At 42.7% G+C, this 19098-nt stretch overlaps 1 protein-coding gene across 6 annotated transcripts in view; it reads left to right on the top strand.

Annotated features, from left to right (window-relative positions):
• Nucleotides 1-19098, top strand: part of pecam1 (platelet/endothelial cell adhesion molecule 1) — a 192714-nt gene that overhangs the window by 163196 nt on the left and 10420 nt on the right. For 4 of the 6 annotated variants that reach the window (XM_037793416.1, XM_037793415.1, XM_037793414.1 and 1 more), the window contains exon 5: nucleotides 17930-17953. In XM_037793416.1, coding sequence (XP_037649344.1) covers nucleotides 17930-17953 — 24 coding nt within the window. Of the gene's footprint in view, nucleotides 1-15960; nucleotides 17825-17929; nucleotides 17954-19098 lie in introns of those variants that run through there. The other 2 variants (XM_037793418.1, XM_037793419.1) reach the window with 2 other exon arrangements.

Below are 19098 nucleotides of genomic sequence, written 5' to 3'. Positions count from 1 at the left end.
TCTAACAGATTTTCAATGTCAAGGCTGATTATGTAGATGATTTCGACAATGTGGATGCGATGCGAAATTTCAGAACGAGGCTTCTCTGAGGGAACAGACAGCCCGATTAGCGGCTGCCGGCTGCAGCGTTATCGCTCAATACTGGACGAATTTCAGAAATTGTTGTCCCCATTAGACACAAAAACATGGAAAAATAGGATCCAGGTTGAAAAATACCTTAGTTTCCCTTTAAGGGAGGATCATGCAAATGGGAGAGTGGTTGATTATGTATTCTGCTGGATTTACTATTTCATAAACACAGCACAGATGGGATTTACAAGAGCCACAAGGAAGACTGTAGAGGGAAAAGAAACATGCATTAAATATAGGCTTGCATATAACTAACATCTGATTATTATAAAGAAAAATGAAGCGATTTGGCCTTTATTAATAAACACAAAAACTGATTACTGTAACACACATGAATAGGGTACGGATGTAGTTTGTGTTGATCAAACTTGAATTTGAACTTGACCATCGATGAACTGTAAAACCACTGCAGACTGCAACTTAACTTTTCTTTGTATTGCTTTATTGACATTTAATTGTGTCTTTGGCTGGATTTACCGCAGCATTAACATCCACGTCAACACCATCTCCACCTCCACCTGCTCAGGCTCTGTTCCTCTCCCTTCACCGATGGGATCTTGTGTACTATGCCAGAGTTTCTGCCAGTGTGTTGGCAGCCCGCCGGGCCTAAGCATCGGGGAATTATTTATTTTTAAGATGTTATATAAAATAAAATTTGTTATACAATTTTGAGCTGTCAGTGAATAAGTGCTACAACTCCTCAGAACCCATCGGCTTCCGGTCTAACGTCGGATAAGCCTCTGGGGGCAACGGCCTATATTTTTGGGGTTCCGGTGTAGCCAGCGGATATCCAGGCCAAGACTTCCTTTTCCGTGCGCTGTTCATTGTTTACAGTCCGATTAGCAACTTGAGATGTGAGACTGGAGTTGGAGTTGAGAGACGACGTGTACGACTGGATTGTTTCACAAGTAGCCAGTTTTACAAGCTAATTTTAAACCAATAAAAAGCAAAATCATCATCAGATGATAGCCGGTGGGTTCCAAGAATACTTTTCGGCCAATGCATTCTGCCTCTTTTGCTCTCCACACAGACTGTTTACCTGCATTCAACCAAAGCCTACTCGAACGTGATTGGTCAATACTACTCGGAAACCGGAACGCTTCCGGTACCAAAAATCTTGTCCCGTTGCCCTCATATTCTACATGTGAATGCAGAATGTGTTTATAGAGATTACCGAAGGGGCCCCGAAGTTAGCCACAACCTCAGCTCAGACTCGCTTAAGCGTACCAGCGCTATTTTCATTAGTGACAAACTTTGCACCCATGTAAACATGCAAACAAGCATGTAAACATGTTCTAGTAGAAACACAAAATACAAGGATAAACCTGGAAATTAGCATAATATGTCCCCTTTAATGCAGCAATAGATCCCTAAATGAATGAAAGCCAAACATGCAAATAATGTGTGTTCTCTAAATGCTGACTCAGTACAACTTAATTTGGCTTATTTTCTACTTTCATGAGGCTTCATACCTCAATAGCTGAAAGCACCATAAACAGAGTCCTCATTAAATTACATTACACCTGTTAACTCTCATTCTGATTTTCTGCCCTCTTCAACTTTGTTTCCACTTCATCATGTGACCACCAGGGTGTGATTGGCTGCATATCGTGGATTATTCTGTTAATACATTCTGCTATATGCTGCTAAATGTGATTAAAACACACTGAAATCCAGAACGAATACCTACTTACTTAATACAAGCAAGAAGATATGGAATGCAAAGACAACGATAACCTAAAGCAGAGGTCACACATCAAAGGACAGGACCCAGAAATGTACACATGATCATGACCTAACTCTGCCTCCCCCTGTGCGTCGCTGCAAAGCACACAGCAAACACTGGCCTATTGTTCCTGCCTCTGCATTACTTTGCATATATTCTCCCCTGAGTCATTCTATATACATGTATTTGGCTTGATACCACACACTACTGCAGACATGAAAACAGTGTGCTAAGCTGTTGCTATAATTAAATCCCATAATTGAAACCTGAGGGATTATATGTTTTTTGTTCTCGGCTCTAATCACCATGCGCTGCTATACGTCAGCCATGTGGGTACGACTGTCGTGCTCTTTTCATTACGCCGAGTGTAAAGCGGTGCTAATGTCACAGCATGCAGACCTGTGGGTGAACGCCGAAGCCTTGCTTTGTCCTCGGCCCCTCTGCCGCAGCCTGGGTGGGGGGGGGGTTTGAGCCTCATATACACCTCGTACAGTAGCTCATACAGTAATTGCCATTTACACAGCCAGAGGTTTAACGTCCTAGAAATACCCGTGTCAGCTTGTCTCCTCTCAGCTGGATGAATCTGCCTTCACTCTTTCAGCTCAATCTCTTTTTCTGTTTTTCATCCACTTTTTTTTTTTACTCCATGAAGCGCCGCAATATCACAAATAATAAGGCTGTGTGTGAAACGGCCATTTGAAATATTGAGTGTGGTGGCAGTTTTTATTCGGGTTATTATGTTCATGCAGCAGTCAGGAGGAGGCCATTTTCAATCTTCAGTCATCAAAGCAGTTGTCTGTGGCAGATGTGCTCTCTGATCACACACACACACACACACACACACACACACACACCTACATGCAGCTGTTTATTGTTCCTGTCAGGTCAGGTGGAGGGCAGGTAAATAAAGGTAAGTTGTGTTTCTCAGCTCTGCATACTGATTGATTCCCATCAAGCATTAAGAAACCTAATGTGATGGAAAACAGCCACGCATTTGCCCCCGCATGCTTCCTCTTCCTCACTTTGATGGCGACTGCCGGTAACGCCTCACTGATTATTCCTTTTGCATATGTGCACGTGTGCATGCATGAGGGTGCGCGGTGTATGTGCATGCATGTTGAGCAGCACTCACACTGGATTAATTAGAAGCAGTGAATGTGGCTAAAGTGAATGTTTTCAGGAGCAATCCTTCATGTTAAACAGAGGAGTTTAAAGCAGGTGCACTCCTGATCCCCAACGCATCACCGGGAGCTTTCAACCTGCTGCTCACACACACACACACACACACACACACACACACGCACGCACACTTCCAGCTGCTCGAGCAACCCAACGGGCAGAGTTTGTTTACTGTTGCCGAGCCGGGCTGGCCCAGCGTGGACCAGGATGAGTTTGGTTTGAGCTGAAAGTAGTTTCTTCTGTGTGCCTGCACTCCGCTGGAAACCTCTTTCTCCGTCTCACAGTCGCTGGTGATGATTAGCATGAATGACAGGACTGGTGCATTGCAACACTGGAATGCAGTTGCTTGCATACTAAAAAGCAGTCATGCTTTTTGTCTGTCTCTAAAAAGCTAAAATTAGATCCATCCTCCTGAATATCAGAGAGGTTTTATACACACTTTGGCTTCCTCTCACCTCAGCTACTGCAGTGTGTTATTTACATGCCTTTATCAGAAAGAGGTAAAACTAAGAAGCAGAGACATATCGCTCCTGTTTTTAACATCTCTTTAATGGATGTCAGGTGTTTCAGAGGTGCTTCTTTAGATTGTACTTATACATTTTGCATTGCCTGGCCTGGAGTTAGCGCTGAACTTTGGGTGCCTCTCAAGTCTGTGTGCAAAACTTGAGATGCAGGCAGAAAGCTCCTGCTTGTTCCCAAAACACTTAAAGACACTAGAGTCTAGAGCTTGTGACCCTGTGCTAATTGCAGAGGTGTAGACTCCTCGCATCACAAATATGATGACTTAAAGCTTCAGTAGGCAGAATGATTTTGGCATAATTGGGCAAAAAATTCCATAATAACCTTTCAACATATTGTAATTAAAGTGTTCTGAGAGTAAACTAGACTTCTGCACCTCCTCATGGCTCTGTTTTCAGGCTTTAAAATAATCTGCAGCAGTGTAATAAAAAAGACGTAATGAGAAACTACTCAGTGTGATGTGTCACTTACTTGGGGATGCACAAAAAGAGAAACTAATTGATTATGTAATGAGTAGGTAATGAGTTGTTACCGGTTTGTGTCGCTCGGGGACTGGTTCAGAGTTAACTACCCATGAAGAAAGTGGTCGCTATTCCGATTCACACATACTTATAAACTAATCATTACCTGATGATTCATTGATGTCTCGCAGTCTGTTCTCCAGTACCTCATCATTATCTACTATACAATCCTCAAATCAGAGTTATTCAAGATCTCCTCATTAATGATTCATCAACAGTGATCAGTCAGGACCAGAAAAGCCTCATGTAAACCGCACACATCAATATACTTTGATTTATTAGCAATTTCCAAAATCACCTGCAGCTAACACCTTAACATTGGCAATAAGGGTAGAGAGAGAGTATGTGTGACACAGACACACACACACACACACATATCTGATATGAAAAGGGTGAGATGAAACCACAATGTGTATGGGGGGTGCTTTATAGGATGGCATGGTGGGAGAGTGTCAGTGATTTAAAACAATGAGATGTTTTCAAGTTAATTGGAAGCCGACGCAGCATGTCCCTGCCTTGTTCTGCCTCCCTCGCACACACAGTCTCCTGTGACACCCGGCCGCTTTGTGGAGCCGCGTGCGAAGGTCTCTGTACTCTGCTGCAGTTAAAAAGACCCCGAGTGAAGGCTTTTCCCCGGAGCCCCCAAGGGGAGGTCAGCATGGGTTTTCACACGGAGTACGTGTGAGGAGAGATTCCTTTTTGATTTAGATTTGCCCAAATTTCTCTTCATGCTTTCATTGTGAACCTGCTTCAAACTACACTAATGGGGCATTTATGATAAGTGCATTTATAACGGCAAATGTGTTCGTGTAGATCAATTATCCCCTTTACACCTTGCATTAAAATGTGTTTTGGGTGATTGGATTGCAATCAGATAGTGCTTGAACACATAAAAGTACAGGTGTAAATGCACCCTAAATGCATTGAGGACGGATTGTGATCCGATCAGCCAAATCACTTCCAGAGGTGGTCGGTGACGCGTTGTGACCACATTGAACACAAGTGTAAATGCGTGTAAATTACGTTTTCAGTCTACGTACCCAAACTATGTGGGCGGAAATACGTAATTGCTCACTCGACCCGTTCGTTTGTTTGAGCTGTGCAGAGCGATCGGATCTCGATGTGAACACTGGAGACATATTAATACCAGGTGTAAATGTAATCAGGTTAAATCATATCTTGATACAATCTGGATACAAGACACATTTTTAATGCCAGGTGTAAAGAAGTAGTGATTCAAAATTGTCTGTTCTTACACTTGGAAAAGATGACGTCAGGAGTTTAAATTATGTCCAGAGATCTTGATCTCAATTATAAAAAAGAAGCACACTGCATATTTATGTTTGCCATATCTCTTGTATCCGGAGAAGCTGCTTCAGATCACCCATCAATTGTTACATCTTTAAAGATCTGATGTGATCGGCTATGATTGAGACGCTAACAAGTACGATAAAAGTTTCTATACTCGGATGCTTTGCACATTTGTTGCACATATGCGCAGAATTTGTGATGTAGCACCTTGACTGCACCTTAAAGGTGCTAAATTTGATATCCTGAGTATTAATATAGCAGCCAACAAATATTGTCTGTGTAAAGATATAGAGGAGTAATGTCTACCTGAGCAGAGAATGAAGTCGCTCTCCCTCTTTGTGTGTTGTAATCCGAGTTTCTCCTTGCGTTGTTGACATCGCCAGGCCGTGCTCTGCACTGCTCTCATACGGTGGTTACAGCTGATAACGCTGTCCCGACCGACGGCGTCGTGGCTGGAGCGTAGCACAACCCCCCCAGATTTACACTTTTATCTCTGTCAGCACTTTCACCTTTGTTTGCACTGTTAGCGCTATTAGCACCATTAGCCGCGAGCCACCAGCCACCAGCTCGCCGTCGCCATGTTGCGAGGCAATAAAAACGCTCCCAATCCTGTATTTAACACATTTAATAAACCGTCCATTGTTAAAAGGTGGGGAGAAAACAATGTTAGGAGGTAACAAAAAACAGGATTTACTCCGTTTCTTCTGTTTAAGTCGATGCAAATCATCAAGTCAAATATGGTGCAGGGTTCCTTCCTTACTCACTGACACTGAGTCTCAGCTGCACTCAATGCTGCCACCGGTGATAGGAAGATATGTATAGAAGACTACTGTCTATAGTGTCCAGCCACCAGGGGTGAATGCTTTTCCACTATGGGACGGATACAGAGGGCTACGTAGAAAGTAGATTTGAACAGTTTTTTTCATGTTCAAAGTAACTGAATGCTACTGGAGGAGACCAGGCTGACTGGCTGTGAACGCTCAAACCGAAAGCTGTCATTTTGACTGAAAACAAACGGTGTCTCTGTGGATAAAGTCAACATGAGGGGACACAGCATATCCAACCCCTCCCCCCTTCGTCATCTTTCCTTTTGACTCCATGTAACATAACAAAGGTTCATCCTTCCTCCAGCGGTTGGTCCCATTAGACCGGTGAAATCAAAGGAATTCATTCCCATCTTTTCATCCTGCTGTTGTTCACAGACAAAGGTAGACAGGCCTTCTGACAGCTTCCTCATTATCACCAGAACCGTTGCCATGGTTACTGTTTCATTATATTCCGGTCAAAATGTTCTCTAATCATTCTTAAACAAAAATCCCCGTCATTCACTGAATACTTTCTGTGCTTGGATCCGCCATGAAGCAGCTCCAAGGTCACTTTGCACATACTTGGTTGTCTGTTTATTTCACTGTGAATGTTCCTGCAGAGACGAGATGAATAGAAGGAATGTCTCATTGTAGTCACATTTGAATGGCTGGAATAAAGTTTCAAAACCAATAGATTACATAACGTTTAACATAACATCTTGATTATTTACTAGTTTGTGGCGTCAGTAGTCTGGTCTGTAATTATATTCTCAGGAGAAAAAGAAATGCCCTTGTTAAGCCATGTTGTACCTCTTCTCCGTCTTATTCCAGCGTCCTTTATTCCTCATCTGTCCGATCCCTCTGGCTCCCCTGCTGGGTCTCATTTCCATGTTGGGGCTGAGAGACATTCACCTCCACTTAGCACTGTAATCAGTCTCCTCAGGCAGACAAGTGCTGCAGTTCATGTGTTCTCCCTCTGCCTCTCACCTATAGCATTCTGTCTTTTCTCCCTCATTCCATTTATTCCTTCCTCCTAATGAGCCTTTCCAGTTTTGATAATAGGATGGGCATTTTAAAGTACCGGTGTGTAACAATTAGGGGCATCAATTGGCAGAAATGGAATATAATATTAATAAGTATGTTTTCTAGGGTATAATGACCTGATAATAAGACTTGTTGTGTTTTCGTTACCTTTTTAATGAGCCATAGGGAGCAGGTCCTCTTCACTTTGCACTGCCATGTTTCAACAGTAGCCCAGAACGGACAAACCAAACTCTGTTAATTTTTCCTGCTTAGGCCGGAGTCGATGACGTTACTCGCTGTTGTCGCCGCCGCTCTCTCCGTCTTGCTTCCCACGTATAAACACATTCTACGCACAGACTCTGCTCCAACTGGCTCTAGAGAGGGACATTCGCGTCGGCCACCGTTGCTCTCCAACACACTTGGCACACAGGAGAGGCTTCAGTTGGTTGCAATCTCCTCACCTCACCGCTATAGATACTGCCAGATCACTGGACCTTTAAGTAATTCCCATACTCTTAAACTTCATTAGATTCGTCACATACAGGTTTATACATGAAATTTGACCTCTGCATTTAACCCATCCTAAGCAGTGAGCTGCTGTAAAGCAGTGTTTCGCTCAAGGACACTTCAACATCTACACAGTAGGAACTGGAGATTGAACCGCCAACCTTGTGGTTGAAGGACGACCACTCTACTGAGCTACAGCCGCCCCAGTATACATAAGAGTACTCACAAAATACAAATCTAACATAACAATAGGGTCCGACATGAACACCCAAGCAAAAATGTGGGTAGGGGTAAGCCCACCCTTCTTTGCTGCACAGACTGTAGAGATTAGCCTACATAAAGAAAAAACATATCCACAAACATTAAAGGTGCTCTATATGATATGTCTATGTAAAGATATAGAGGAGTAATGTCTACCTGAGCAGAGAATGAAGTCTCTCTCCCTCTGTGTGTGTTATAATTAGAGCTTCTCCGTGCTTTGTTGACATATCCAGGCCGGCTACGCATGCTTTTAGTGCATGTTCGTGCATGTGAGCGTGCCCCACTGGCTAGCTCATGGCCACCATTCATATGGCACTCACAGCTGATAATGCCGTCCCGACCGACGGCGCCAGCGCGGAAGTGTAGCACACACCCTCCGGTTCCCCCCCAGGTTAACATTGTTAGCTCTGTCAGCAGTGTTGCCTTTGTTTTCAATGTTAGCTACGAGCCACCGGCTCAGCTGTCGCTATGATGAGAGCTGTGCGGAGGCAACAGAAATTCTACCAAACTCGCATTTCACAATCGTGTGTGCTAACACTGCTAGCAAATAAGGTGATGAGAGATTGCCCATTATCTGTCTCCATTGATTTCTCCTTGTGTTTGATGCACAAATCGTTAATCATCAAACTAGTTGTTCTGTGATATGAAAGTTTAACATTACATAGCTTGCACTGCACATTCATTTTGTTTAGTGTGTCGAAATACTTCCAAACATCACTCTCATGCCTGGTCGCCATTCTGCCTGTAATGTTAGATCGAATGATGTCTGACTGAAAACATTGAACGTTATCTGCGGCTGTGCAGCTCTGTAATTTTTGCTATATGGATTTCTGCACGTTTTCATAGATAGCAGTTACATTAGCCTTGTAGGCTCTGCAGCCACATTAATTGGATTTTAAATTGGATTTCTATTCATTTATAACTGAATTAAGATGAATATTTTAGTGAGTGTGTGTGGTGGGCTTTCCTGATGAGCCTTTGTTCCTCATCCTGAGACAAGATTTTGAGTTGAGCACTTCGACTATACGCTTTTATATACAGATGATGAAATAAAAAGTAAAAATGACGAAATGGAACAAATTTCTTAGCACAGGTATCCAGAGAAATAGATGACTGTTAAATCAAATTTTATTCATGCAGGGTCTCTCCTGCAAGATTGTGTTGCAAAGGGCTTCACTAAGAAATGAAAAACATCTACATATGAGACAGAGATCAGTAGTGGAAACAGCAATGGCTCTGTCCTAGCTTAATCTTTGGCTAACCTAATGTTGAACTTCCTAAAAACAAAGCCGAGTACGGCTCAGTAGAAGTTTGATATAAATAAATATAAAGAAAAGTGAACAACTGCCCTCCACAAAGAAGCAACAAATGTTTTACAACAACTTTTCATGCTTATAGTTCATGTTTTATACTCAAGGATTGTGGCTTTTGGGTGGTGTTTCACTTTAAGAATGTCCGTTAGCAGCTTTAAAGGAACAGTGTGTAACATTTAGGGGGATCTATTGGCAGAATGGAATATAATATTATTAACCATGTTTCCTTTAGTGTACCTAAAAATAAGAATCGTTGTGTTTTCGTTGCCTTAGAATACCGTTTTTTACCGTTTATATCTACATAGAGATCAGGTCCTCTTCGTGGAGTCCGCCATATTTCTACAGGAGCCCAGAACGGGCAAACCAAACACTCTGGGCCATTCGTGTTTTCAAGTCAACCACTGTAGTTCTCCTACAAGCTTGGAAAATGGGAGAAGTTTCAGTTGATTGCAATCTGCAACCTCGCCTCTAGATGCCGTCAGGTCCTACACACTGCACCTTTAAATTATTTTCAGCACCTTAAAAACTCAAACATCGTACAAAATATCATTGGTTTCCACAGATAAAACAACTCCATCACCTCAAGGATGTTTAGACCTATTGACTTTTCCTTTGCAAACAGTGACTTTGGGAAACCATCACACAAAACATTTTACATCTATTCTGACAACCTTAATTATTTATGGTGCTGCAGGGATTGAGTATTTAATTGGCCTCCTGCAGTCACTTCTGGGTACATGTGACAGGGGCTTGTTGGCAGTAAATAAGACTTTTTGTTTCTTCCTGCCTGCCCCTCCCTTTCTTCCATCTTCAAGTACAGCTTGATTGACTTGTTTTCTGATGAGAATAAAAACACTAAGTCCTCTATAATTTATGCTCCGCTGAAATAAACACAGCCACTTAAAAATCATGCTGTAATTTTTCAGCATTTAGTTTGCCAAGAGGTGGCAGAGGGCAACTCCGAACCTGCAACATCCATTTTAACTTAATTTCGTCCCACTTTCTTTCCCCAGCTAATTAGTGTTCCTCCCAAATGAGACACATTGTTCTGCTATAAAGGCCAACGCCAGCCAAGGCTGCGAGTTATGCAACGCTCCGTGCTAACTCACTGTAATAAATGACTTACCCCCCACTTCCCTTTTACTTTTAAGACACTTCTCCCCAACTGCTTCTCTCCCGTGTGCTGGTATTTTCCTTTTTAAAAATTGACATTTACGGAGAAAACAAGCAAAAATGCCAGGCCTTGTACCTCCAGCTGTATTCCTGTCTGTATTTGCAGAGTGGTTTCATGTTTCAACGGTGAAAAAAAGCTTAAAAGTTACGTATTTTGACACATTTGCAGCCTGAAACATTTCAGTATTCCCGTTGACAGTAGTGGCAGGCACACAAACACGTTTGCAGTTTCTATAACTCTAAATGAGTCCTGAGGAGAGCCGCTGAATTAACATAATGCTCGTATTGATTGTAAGTGGGCTCTGCCAGATGCCCTAGCACTGTGATAGAGACCACAGGATTTTAACTGAGCTAAACACTGAGGTTAAATGCATGATTTAATCAGAACCATCATGATTAACTGAGCCCTGCCCTCTACTGGGAGTTGATAACTTCAGTGGCTGACGCCGCAGTGGCTGCTGGGAGTAGCACATACAGTAAGATTTTGTCTGGAACAACAATCCAAAACAGGTTTTCGACACATTGCATGCAAAAACACGGCCTTGTGTGAGCATCTGAGGTGGGAACGCTGACAATAGGCCTGCATGACGGATCGTGAGGCTCCTCTCTGCCTCCCCTTCTTGACTTCAGTGTGTCAGCACTTTTACTTTGAAGGCGAACCAGCATCCATCTCATGATGTACGAGAACCCAAAGAAAGACTCTCCTCTCGGGAGAGCCTCTGTTCTGAGGAGGCTATTTAGAGCTTTTTTCCTCCGCCAACGCTCACACCGCTGAGGCTCCTCGTCTGCTGTTTTCCTGTCTGATTCTACACGGCTCTCCAAATGTTTGAGTCAAACAAAACTATCGAAGTGCTGCAGGAATGAGTCGTAAACCCCGGAAATGAGTTAGCATTTCAGCACTTCCTGTTCCCGTTATCTGGATGTCAATTAGTTTTGTAAATGGGTTTTTAGTTAGATGCCTGAAATAAGGTCTGTGGTTAACACAAGCTGAAGAGATTTTAACGTTTTGTTCGACGACATAAAATACATCAGTAAATATCCCACTCGTGAATTTTGAAGCTTTTACGTGTATTTAAAAAGGCGGTTGCTAACAAGTGGCTAAATGAGACTACTAAACGTCATCACGCCGACTCGTCCTCCTTTACAGCCTCGTTGTGTATACTCACGCTCATGCGACCGTGGTGTAGTTTGTCTATAGCCTAACGTTAGCTTTTTACTTCTGGCGATTGCATTCACACTTCAAAAATCATAAAAGTGGTGTTCATTTGTGGAGGTTATCTTGCTGAACAAAACGTGTAAGTATCATAAACGTTTCATTTGCCACAGAGATTATTTTCTGCAATAATCCAAAACCCAATGGAAAAATCCCATTGGCTTTTAGTGGAGGGAACCGGGGCGATGCTAACTTCCTGGTTGGCCTACACAAACACGTCATCCCTGCACCTTTCTATACCTCCATCAGGCAACCTACCGTGTATTCAGAAATTACACTGTAACCTTCTTCAAATTAATAGATGAAACAAACAGAAATGTCATATTTCCATCATATTTTCCTCATGGTTCTCCACCATTTGAGGTTTGACCGGCGCTCTTTTAATTACATCATCTCGTTGAACCCTCTTCCTCTGCAATGATTTAATGGCACCAAACTGGAGAATTAGCACCATCTTGATGCACCCAACTCCTTATTTCCGTATAACCATAGGGGATGGAAATGCACATAATTAGCATTTTCTTTTGCAGATTTTCTGGAAATTTGGTTCAAATTTGGGCTACATTTGCATGTAAACCTGGCTATAGTTTTAGAGATCACAGCCTCGATGTCTCTCTCTCTTTTTTGCCCCTCTAATGAGAGAAAAGATAAGCTGTTTCAGAAGAACTGATTGAGTTACAGAGCAATTACTGTTTATGTTCTTTGATGCATGCATAATAGATCTTGAGAGTCACACAGATGTGATCCTCTCTCCGCCTCGCTCTGACTCACCAGGATGTGCAACAGAACAGCACCCCTGGAGTGTATTGCTCAAGGACACTTCAGCAGGGTAGATCTAACAGAGCCCTAAAAACAAAAAAAAAGAGGAGGAGAGAGAAAAAGAATGAGCTCATGTTCAAACCAGCATGTGAACAGAGGAGGCCTTGGATCCAGGTTTTTGTTGGGAGCGAACACACAGCAGGTTTCTTAGAGCAATAGTCCCCTGTGGAGTTTCAGATGGAGCTGTCCACATACTGCACGCCACGGATACATGTGCTGCATCGAAGAGGTTTGAAGGCCGGCTGTGCCGTGATGCACACATCCGTGAAAGCTCACCGTTAATGACCCGCAGTACGGAACGATGAGCATGACTTCTCCTTTCTGTCCTCTCTGCCTCATTGTCCTACTGTATACCCGCTGCTGTACCAGGACCTGGAGCATTGTCTGCTTCTAACCCTGAGAGAGTCGATGCAGAGAGCCTGTCACAGCCAAGCCTCTCAGATCATTTATTATTGATTCAGCAGATATGAGGTGGGTGGAGAGGGGAGGACAGAAGGAGACAGAGAGTGAGAGAAAGTCAGTCATAAGACCTATTTAGAAAAAAAAAGAGTGGAAGGAAAAAATGTAGGAATGAAAAGTATGAATTTAAAGTCCCTGTGCTAAATTAGTGAAACAGAACAGTGATGACACTTGAACAGACGGACAGTTGGTGAAAGATAGATGGAGTTGTGGTTGGGCGTGAGGTTATGTGGGACTCGTAGCCTCAAAGCTTTGCCTTGTAGCAACACGCTCCCTGCGTCCTGCAGGCTGTTGTGCCAGAGGCAGAAACCTCTCCATGTTGTCCTTCATCCGCAGTGTTTCCAGTCTTGGGTCAGCCCTGCCGCTCAGGCGCAGAGGCTCTCTGGGGACGCAACTGGCTGCACTCTGTCAAAACACACCATGCCAGGGAGGAGATGGAGAGTGGCTTTGTAAAGTCAACATTAGTCAGTCGGATGGATCTGCAGACAGCAAACACTCTAAAGTTGAAGGTCTTATATACAATATAGTGTGCCATTAAGTGAGTTTATATCCACCTGTTTTATTCACATGTTTAAGTTGTACATAAAAAACTGTGGAAAGTTTTTACGAGACTTGTCCTCCCAAGAAGAACAGCAGCATCAGTCATTTCAGCCCCGAAACGACATATGTTTACGTCCAAGTGAGAAAGCTCTCTAACGGCCGTAACAATTATGGCGAGAGCAGATGACAATGACCTTTCGTAATAACAAATGTTGCAAATTAAATTAAATGAAACAAAAAAAAACACAACAAAGCTACTTGGTTAGGTTTAGTAAAAAAAAACATAATGGTTTGTCTTAAAATTACTATGTAAGTGAATGTTGACTTTTAGTTTCACACGGGACACTAACCGCGGCCTCCTGGGGGAAAGTCTGGTTTTTCTTGGACCCATCCACTTCCCCGCATGCCCGCCCATAGTGGACTTTCTCGCTTGTTATACTCGTTATACCACGTAACTGACAATAACGTTATTAATAGGACTGTCAAAGTTACGCAACTGTGTGCAAACGCAAATTAGTTTTAACGCCACTAATTTCCTTGACGTATTAACGCAACTTGTGATTTTTTAGGATATAGCGGGCTCAGTTTTAAAGCTAGAGCGAAGATCCTCACATCATATGAAACTAGAAAACCCGAATGAATCCATTGTCATACTAGATTGTTGCGAAAGAGCTTAAATAACGCTCCAAATTTACGCAAAATGATGGCGAGGAAAAACTGGTATGGCCGTTTTCAAAGGGGTCCCTTGACCTCTGAACTCAATATATGTGAATGAAAATGGGTTCTATGGGTACCCACGAGTCTCCCCTTTACAGACATGCCCACTTTATGATAATCACATGCAGTTTGGGGGAAGTCATAGTCAAAGTCAGCACACTGACACACTGACAGCTGTTGTTGCCTGTTGGGCTGCAGTTTGTCATGTTATGATTTGAGCATATTTGTAATGCTAAATGCAGTACCTGTGAGGGTTTCTGGATAATATTTGTCATTGTTTTGTGTTGTTTTTACAATAATACATACAGTATATACATACATTTGCATAAAGCAAGCATATTTTCTAACTCTAACCCTAACCAAGTCAAACCTTAACTATTGCGTTGTCAAACAAATCCATTTTTTGTAATTCCTCTCTTTTGGTTTGTCATATTAAACCATTTGTTCCAATATGTGTCCCCTAAAACCACCACAACTGCATGACTGTACAGGCTACATTTTCTACAAAGCCTGAGCTGATTGCTTGTAATTAGGCCCTGAAGATGTTTGCCTCAGAGCAGAAACACATTACCCGTCTCATGTCTTTCAATGGAGGGTTTTTATTATCCATCAACATTTCCCTTAGGCCCAAATAAAGTAGGAGTCTGAATTAGTTTTTAACTCATCTCATTTCCCCTTCCTCTTCATACATGTGTTACAGTAGGATGTCCATTCAGAGAAACATCAGCACAGTTCATTATGTTCAGTTTTTACGCACACAGAAACCCTCTTTGATTGAGGAAGCTGTTTCTCATGCTGTCTCTGGCATCATCTCTGGCAGAGGCAATATTGTTTGTGTTGATACGCATGATCGCAGAGGTTGAATCTCAACACGCTGGGATCCATATTACAGTGTGCAGCAGAGCCAGAACCTGTTTGGCAGTCTGAGAGAAGTGCTGGCAGGATGAGGCCCAGGGCGAAGACATCAATCACGGCGCCGCCCTGGACCCACCGAGAACTGACGGTGTCAATGGTACTACCATGGCCACCATCAATCACTCGGACACTCTTTACAGTCATGAAAATACAGTTAACGCATGCAGGGAATATCATCCAGTTTAAAAAGTCTGCTGCATTTTGAGAGAAGAGAAATCAAGCTGAAATGTCAAGAAGACAAAATAATTACAGGTCATGATGTCAAGTTATCACATCATTACCACTGGCCGCACAGCCTAACCAGCCTCAAAACTCTGCTCCACCCCTGAGTGTGTATCCGGCTGATGTACAATTAAACTCTAACCCTCTCTATGGATCTCTAACCAATGTTAATTCAGTGGAAATGAGAAGGTGAGCAGATAATGGCTCAAGCAGAGCCATTCACTGCAGTGAGCTCAGTTATGAGGTACTGCAATGGTTATAATGGGCTAAGAATCACACTAAAAACTTTGTCTGACACTGTTGGAAGACCACTCATACAGACCTGTTGGCATGGGCCACATCCCAATACTGACCAGGTACACACAACTTTCAAAGTGGGCAGTGTAGTTGGGTATATATTTCCAACAAATTCTCATCCCAACTCCCCTCGGCGTCACTTTTCGGTCGCAGTAATCATGTGCTTAACGTTGTGAATTAAACTAAAACACTTAGGTTTTTAGGCTTAGGTTTAGGCAACAAACAAACTTAGGTTGGGCTTTTAATTGGGCCCACAATTTTGTGCAACACCCCTGGATGCCAGGGGCATCAGCTAAAATCTTGCCTATGGCACCAAATTGGTCAGGGCCGGCTCTGGCTCTGGGAATGAACATGGGCTAATATTTCTGATTAATATTAAGCAAAGTAATGTTATGTATACTAATGCAGACCTAGATCTGATGATCCGCTTCGAGAGGACTCAAGAATACATAATAACTGTCTGAATGAAACAACTTTGCCTTGGGAAGCTAGCACGATAGCTTTCTTGGAATGAACATCCACCCTGAAATACACATTCTGCGTGTGCAATGCTTCAAATTTTACTGTATGTGCTCTTTGTATTTTAAAATACTTATTAGAAAGCTGAGTGAACTCTGACGGACGTGTTTACAAATGGCACCATCCTAGCCTACTAGCAATGCTAAGTAATCCTTCCATCAACAGCAGATTTAACTAGTCTGTGGAACTTCTTATGTGCTGCTATAACCAACAAGTCAGATAGGACATTATATGTTGGAATAACATGGCGGTCTCCCGTCAAGGTCACCTCTGCAGCAGCTCTGTAGCAGATAAAATGCACTTCTATGCAGCCTGAAAACATTGTTGTTTGTAAAAATGTGGCATAAATGAAAGGTACTGGGAGCATTATGCAGATAAAGCTGCAGAGCACACCTTTTTTTCCTGTTGGTCTTCAGCAGCTCTTAGTGGTCACAGTTGAGGACTGCAGGATGCTGCACAGCATTGCATACTTACATCTGGATTTTAAATACAAATGCAATCACACTCTCTATTAAAATATATGTGCATTTGTGACAACAAATTATTCCCATATATTCCCATATTGTGGGAAATATACTGTGTTCAGTGGAGTGACTGTTCCCCAGAGGACTCCCATAGCAAAAGGAGTTTCATTTGATGATGAAACACACCCATGACAACTACAATATCTGTCATGAGATTAATCTACACCTGTCCAACAATAACGCCGGCCTACTCAAGTCTAATTTCCTCGACGACTGGATAGTAGATTAAGTGCAGGATTGATATCTCAAGCTGTAGCCATAATTAATCTGACATTCTCTTATGTTGTGTATTTCTCCCCAAATTGCCCCAAACACTTGAGCATATATAAATCATCTCTACACGCTCTGCAGATGCTAAGATCTCAGTTTGTGTCCTATAAATGATTCAGTGGCTCCATCATAGTTTCATCTCAGAGTTTTTAACAAGAGCACCGGAGAAGGAGAGGAGAAGGGGTGTAAGGTGGTAGGTGATGTTGTCAAAACACTGAATGTTTTTCATATATTTAATTACATATTGGTCCACGGCTCGGTAGGAATCGCTGCAGCTCAGCAAAGAAACAGCGGACGACATTAACAATTTAAGAGGTGAGAGCGGAGTGTGAGTGTTGTTGCATAATTCCTGATGTGTTTGTTGTTTTATCTGGAGAGCAAAAGTCTCCGATGTTACCAAATGTAGTCATAGCGTTGCACAAAATGGTTGTCATCCATATGAAACTGTTGAATAATGTAAGACCCTAAGCAGATCCACGCTGAGAGAGAAGTGAAACGGTTGCGAGGCTCTTGTGCATTATTGTTGAATTTTTCTCTTCTCTCGCACACTGATAAATACACGGTAAATGCTCGATTCCTGAGGAAGTGACCACCATTTCCTGGCCAGTCAAGCAGCACATGATAAGACGAGGAACACCCCCCTCACCACCACCACCACTGCCTGAATCACCACAAGTTTGTCCCCCACACACTCCACCTCTCCCTTCCTCTCTCCGTCCGTCTGACCGCCCTTCTGGCCTCCGTCTCGTCGGCCCTCTGCAGCTGTATTTTAATCTTACAGCAGTGAACCAGCATCACTCAGGATGGACTCCAGACCCCCCAACCTGCCGCTGCTGCTCCTCACCTGCCTCCTACACTTCTGTAAGGGACCCACTGTTGTGTCGCTTCAAGGATAAAGGATGTTTCTCCAGTTAATCTCCTGAATCTCACTTTTCTCTCTTTTCCCTCTGTATTCTCCAAACACAGGGCAGTGTGCCAGAGGACAGTCATGTAAGTAGAACTCCATTATGTATATTTGACTCTTGTTTAATGATCGGTCTAGAGGACTGTAGTTTCTCCAGTGTCGAGACAGTTTCAGGTTATCCGTTCCTCGCTGCGTTCGACGAGAAAGCTATTTTTACCTGGCACAGTTATTTTTTGCAAGTCGGGCGTTGTATCGTGCACTCATGGCCTCCTTGAGATTTTAAAGTCTTTAGTGAGATTCATTGAAGATATTTTTAGTTGCGCAGGTGAAGCTGGGTAATCTTTAAAATCAGCATGAGTTTGAATGAATCCCTCCCAAAATTTTGAATAGCTTTCAAACAACATGTATTTGAATTAAAACGCTTATTTCTTCTTGCTTTCTTCTCTTAGCTCTTAACTAGGTGGCTATAGAGGCAGTTAGTGTCTTAAAGGAATAATTCGACATTTTTGGGAAACACGCTCGCCGGGAGTTAGATGAACAGTGATGTCACTCTCAGGTGTGTCCGCTCAATATAAAGCTACAGTTAGCAGGCGGTTAGCTTAGCTTAGCATAAAGACTACTCGCCTATTAGTACCTCTAAAGCTCACTAATTAACCTGAAGTCTTGCTGTCAGTGTGAGGTTGCCAGTAACCAGCTGAGACTCCGAATAGTAGCCTAACTGCTCCTTGTAAAGAAATAGTCACATAACCTCTCGTAAAATTATGTTTTTCATACTTTGTTTTTTCCACAGAGTAAACAAAAGGGATTTAACGTGTTGGTTGGTGAGCTTTAGAGGAGCTAGTAGGTTGATTTTATTTATTTTGGACAGAACCAGGCTAGCTGTTTCCCCGTGTTTCCAGTCTTTGTGCTAAGCTAAGTTAACCAGCTGCTGATTGTAGCTTCATATTTAGCATACACACCATAGACTGTGTATAAGAAGTGGATGTAGTCACCGTGACCTCACCCATTGGTTAGTGGTCTACGGTTTTGAAGCCTTGAGTTCGGTAGTTTGGCCATTGCCATCTTGGTTTTTGCAACAAAGTGACACTAGAGGGTGGAGCTAAGCGCAACCAAACACTGAATAAGACCTTTTTAGTTGACCAAAAATGTTAGAATTAACTTTCATGAACTGAAAACACACTGTGAAAGGGTTAAAGTTGTAAGACGAAAACACGGACAACTCCCAGACCGG

This window comes from Sebastes umbrosus, chromosome 14 (assembly GCF_015220745.1).
Source record: "Sebastes umbrosus isolate fSebUmb1 chromosome 14, fSebUmb1.pri, whole genome shotgun sequence".
Taxonomy (NCBI): domain Eukaryota; kingdom Metazoa; phylum Chordata; class Actinopteri; order Perciformes; family Sebastidae; genus Sebastes; species Sebastes umbrosus.
The sequence above is the reverse complement of the archived record's forward strand: the minus strand, read 5'-3'. Positions and strand labels throughout refer to the sequence as shown.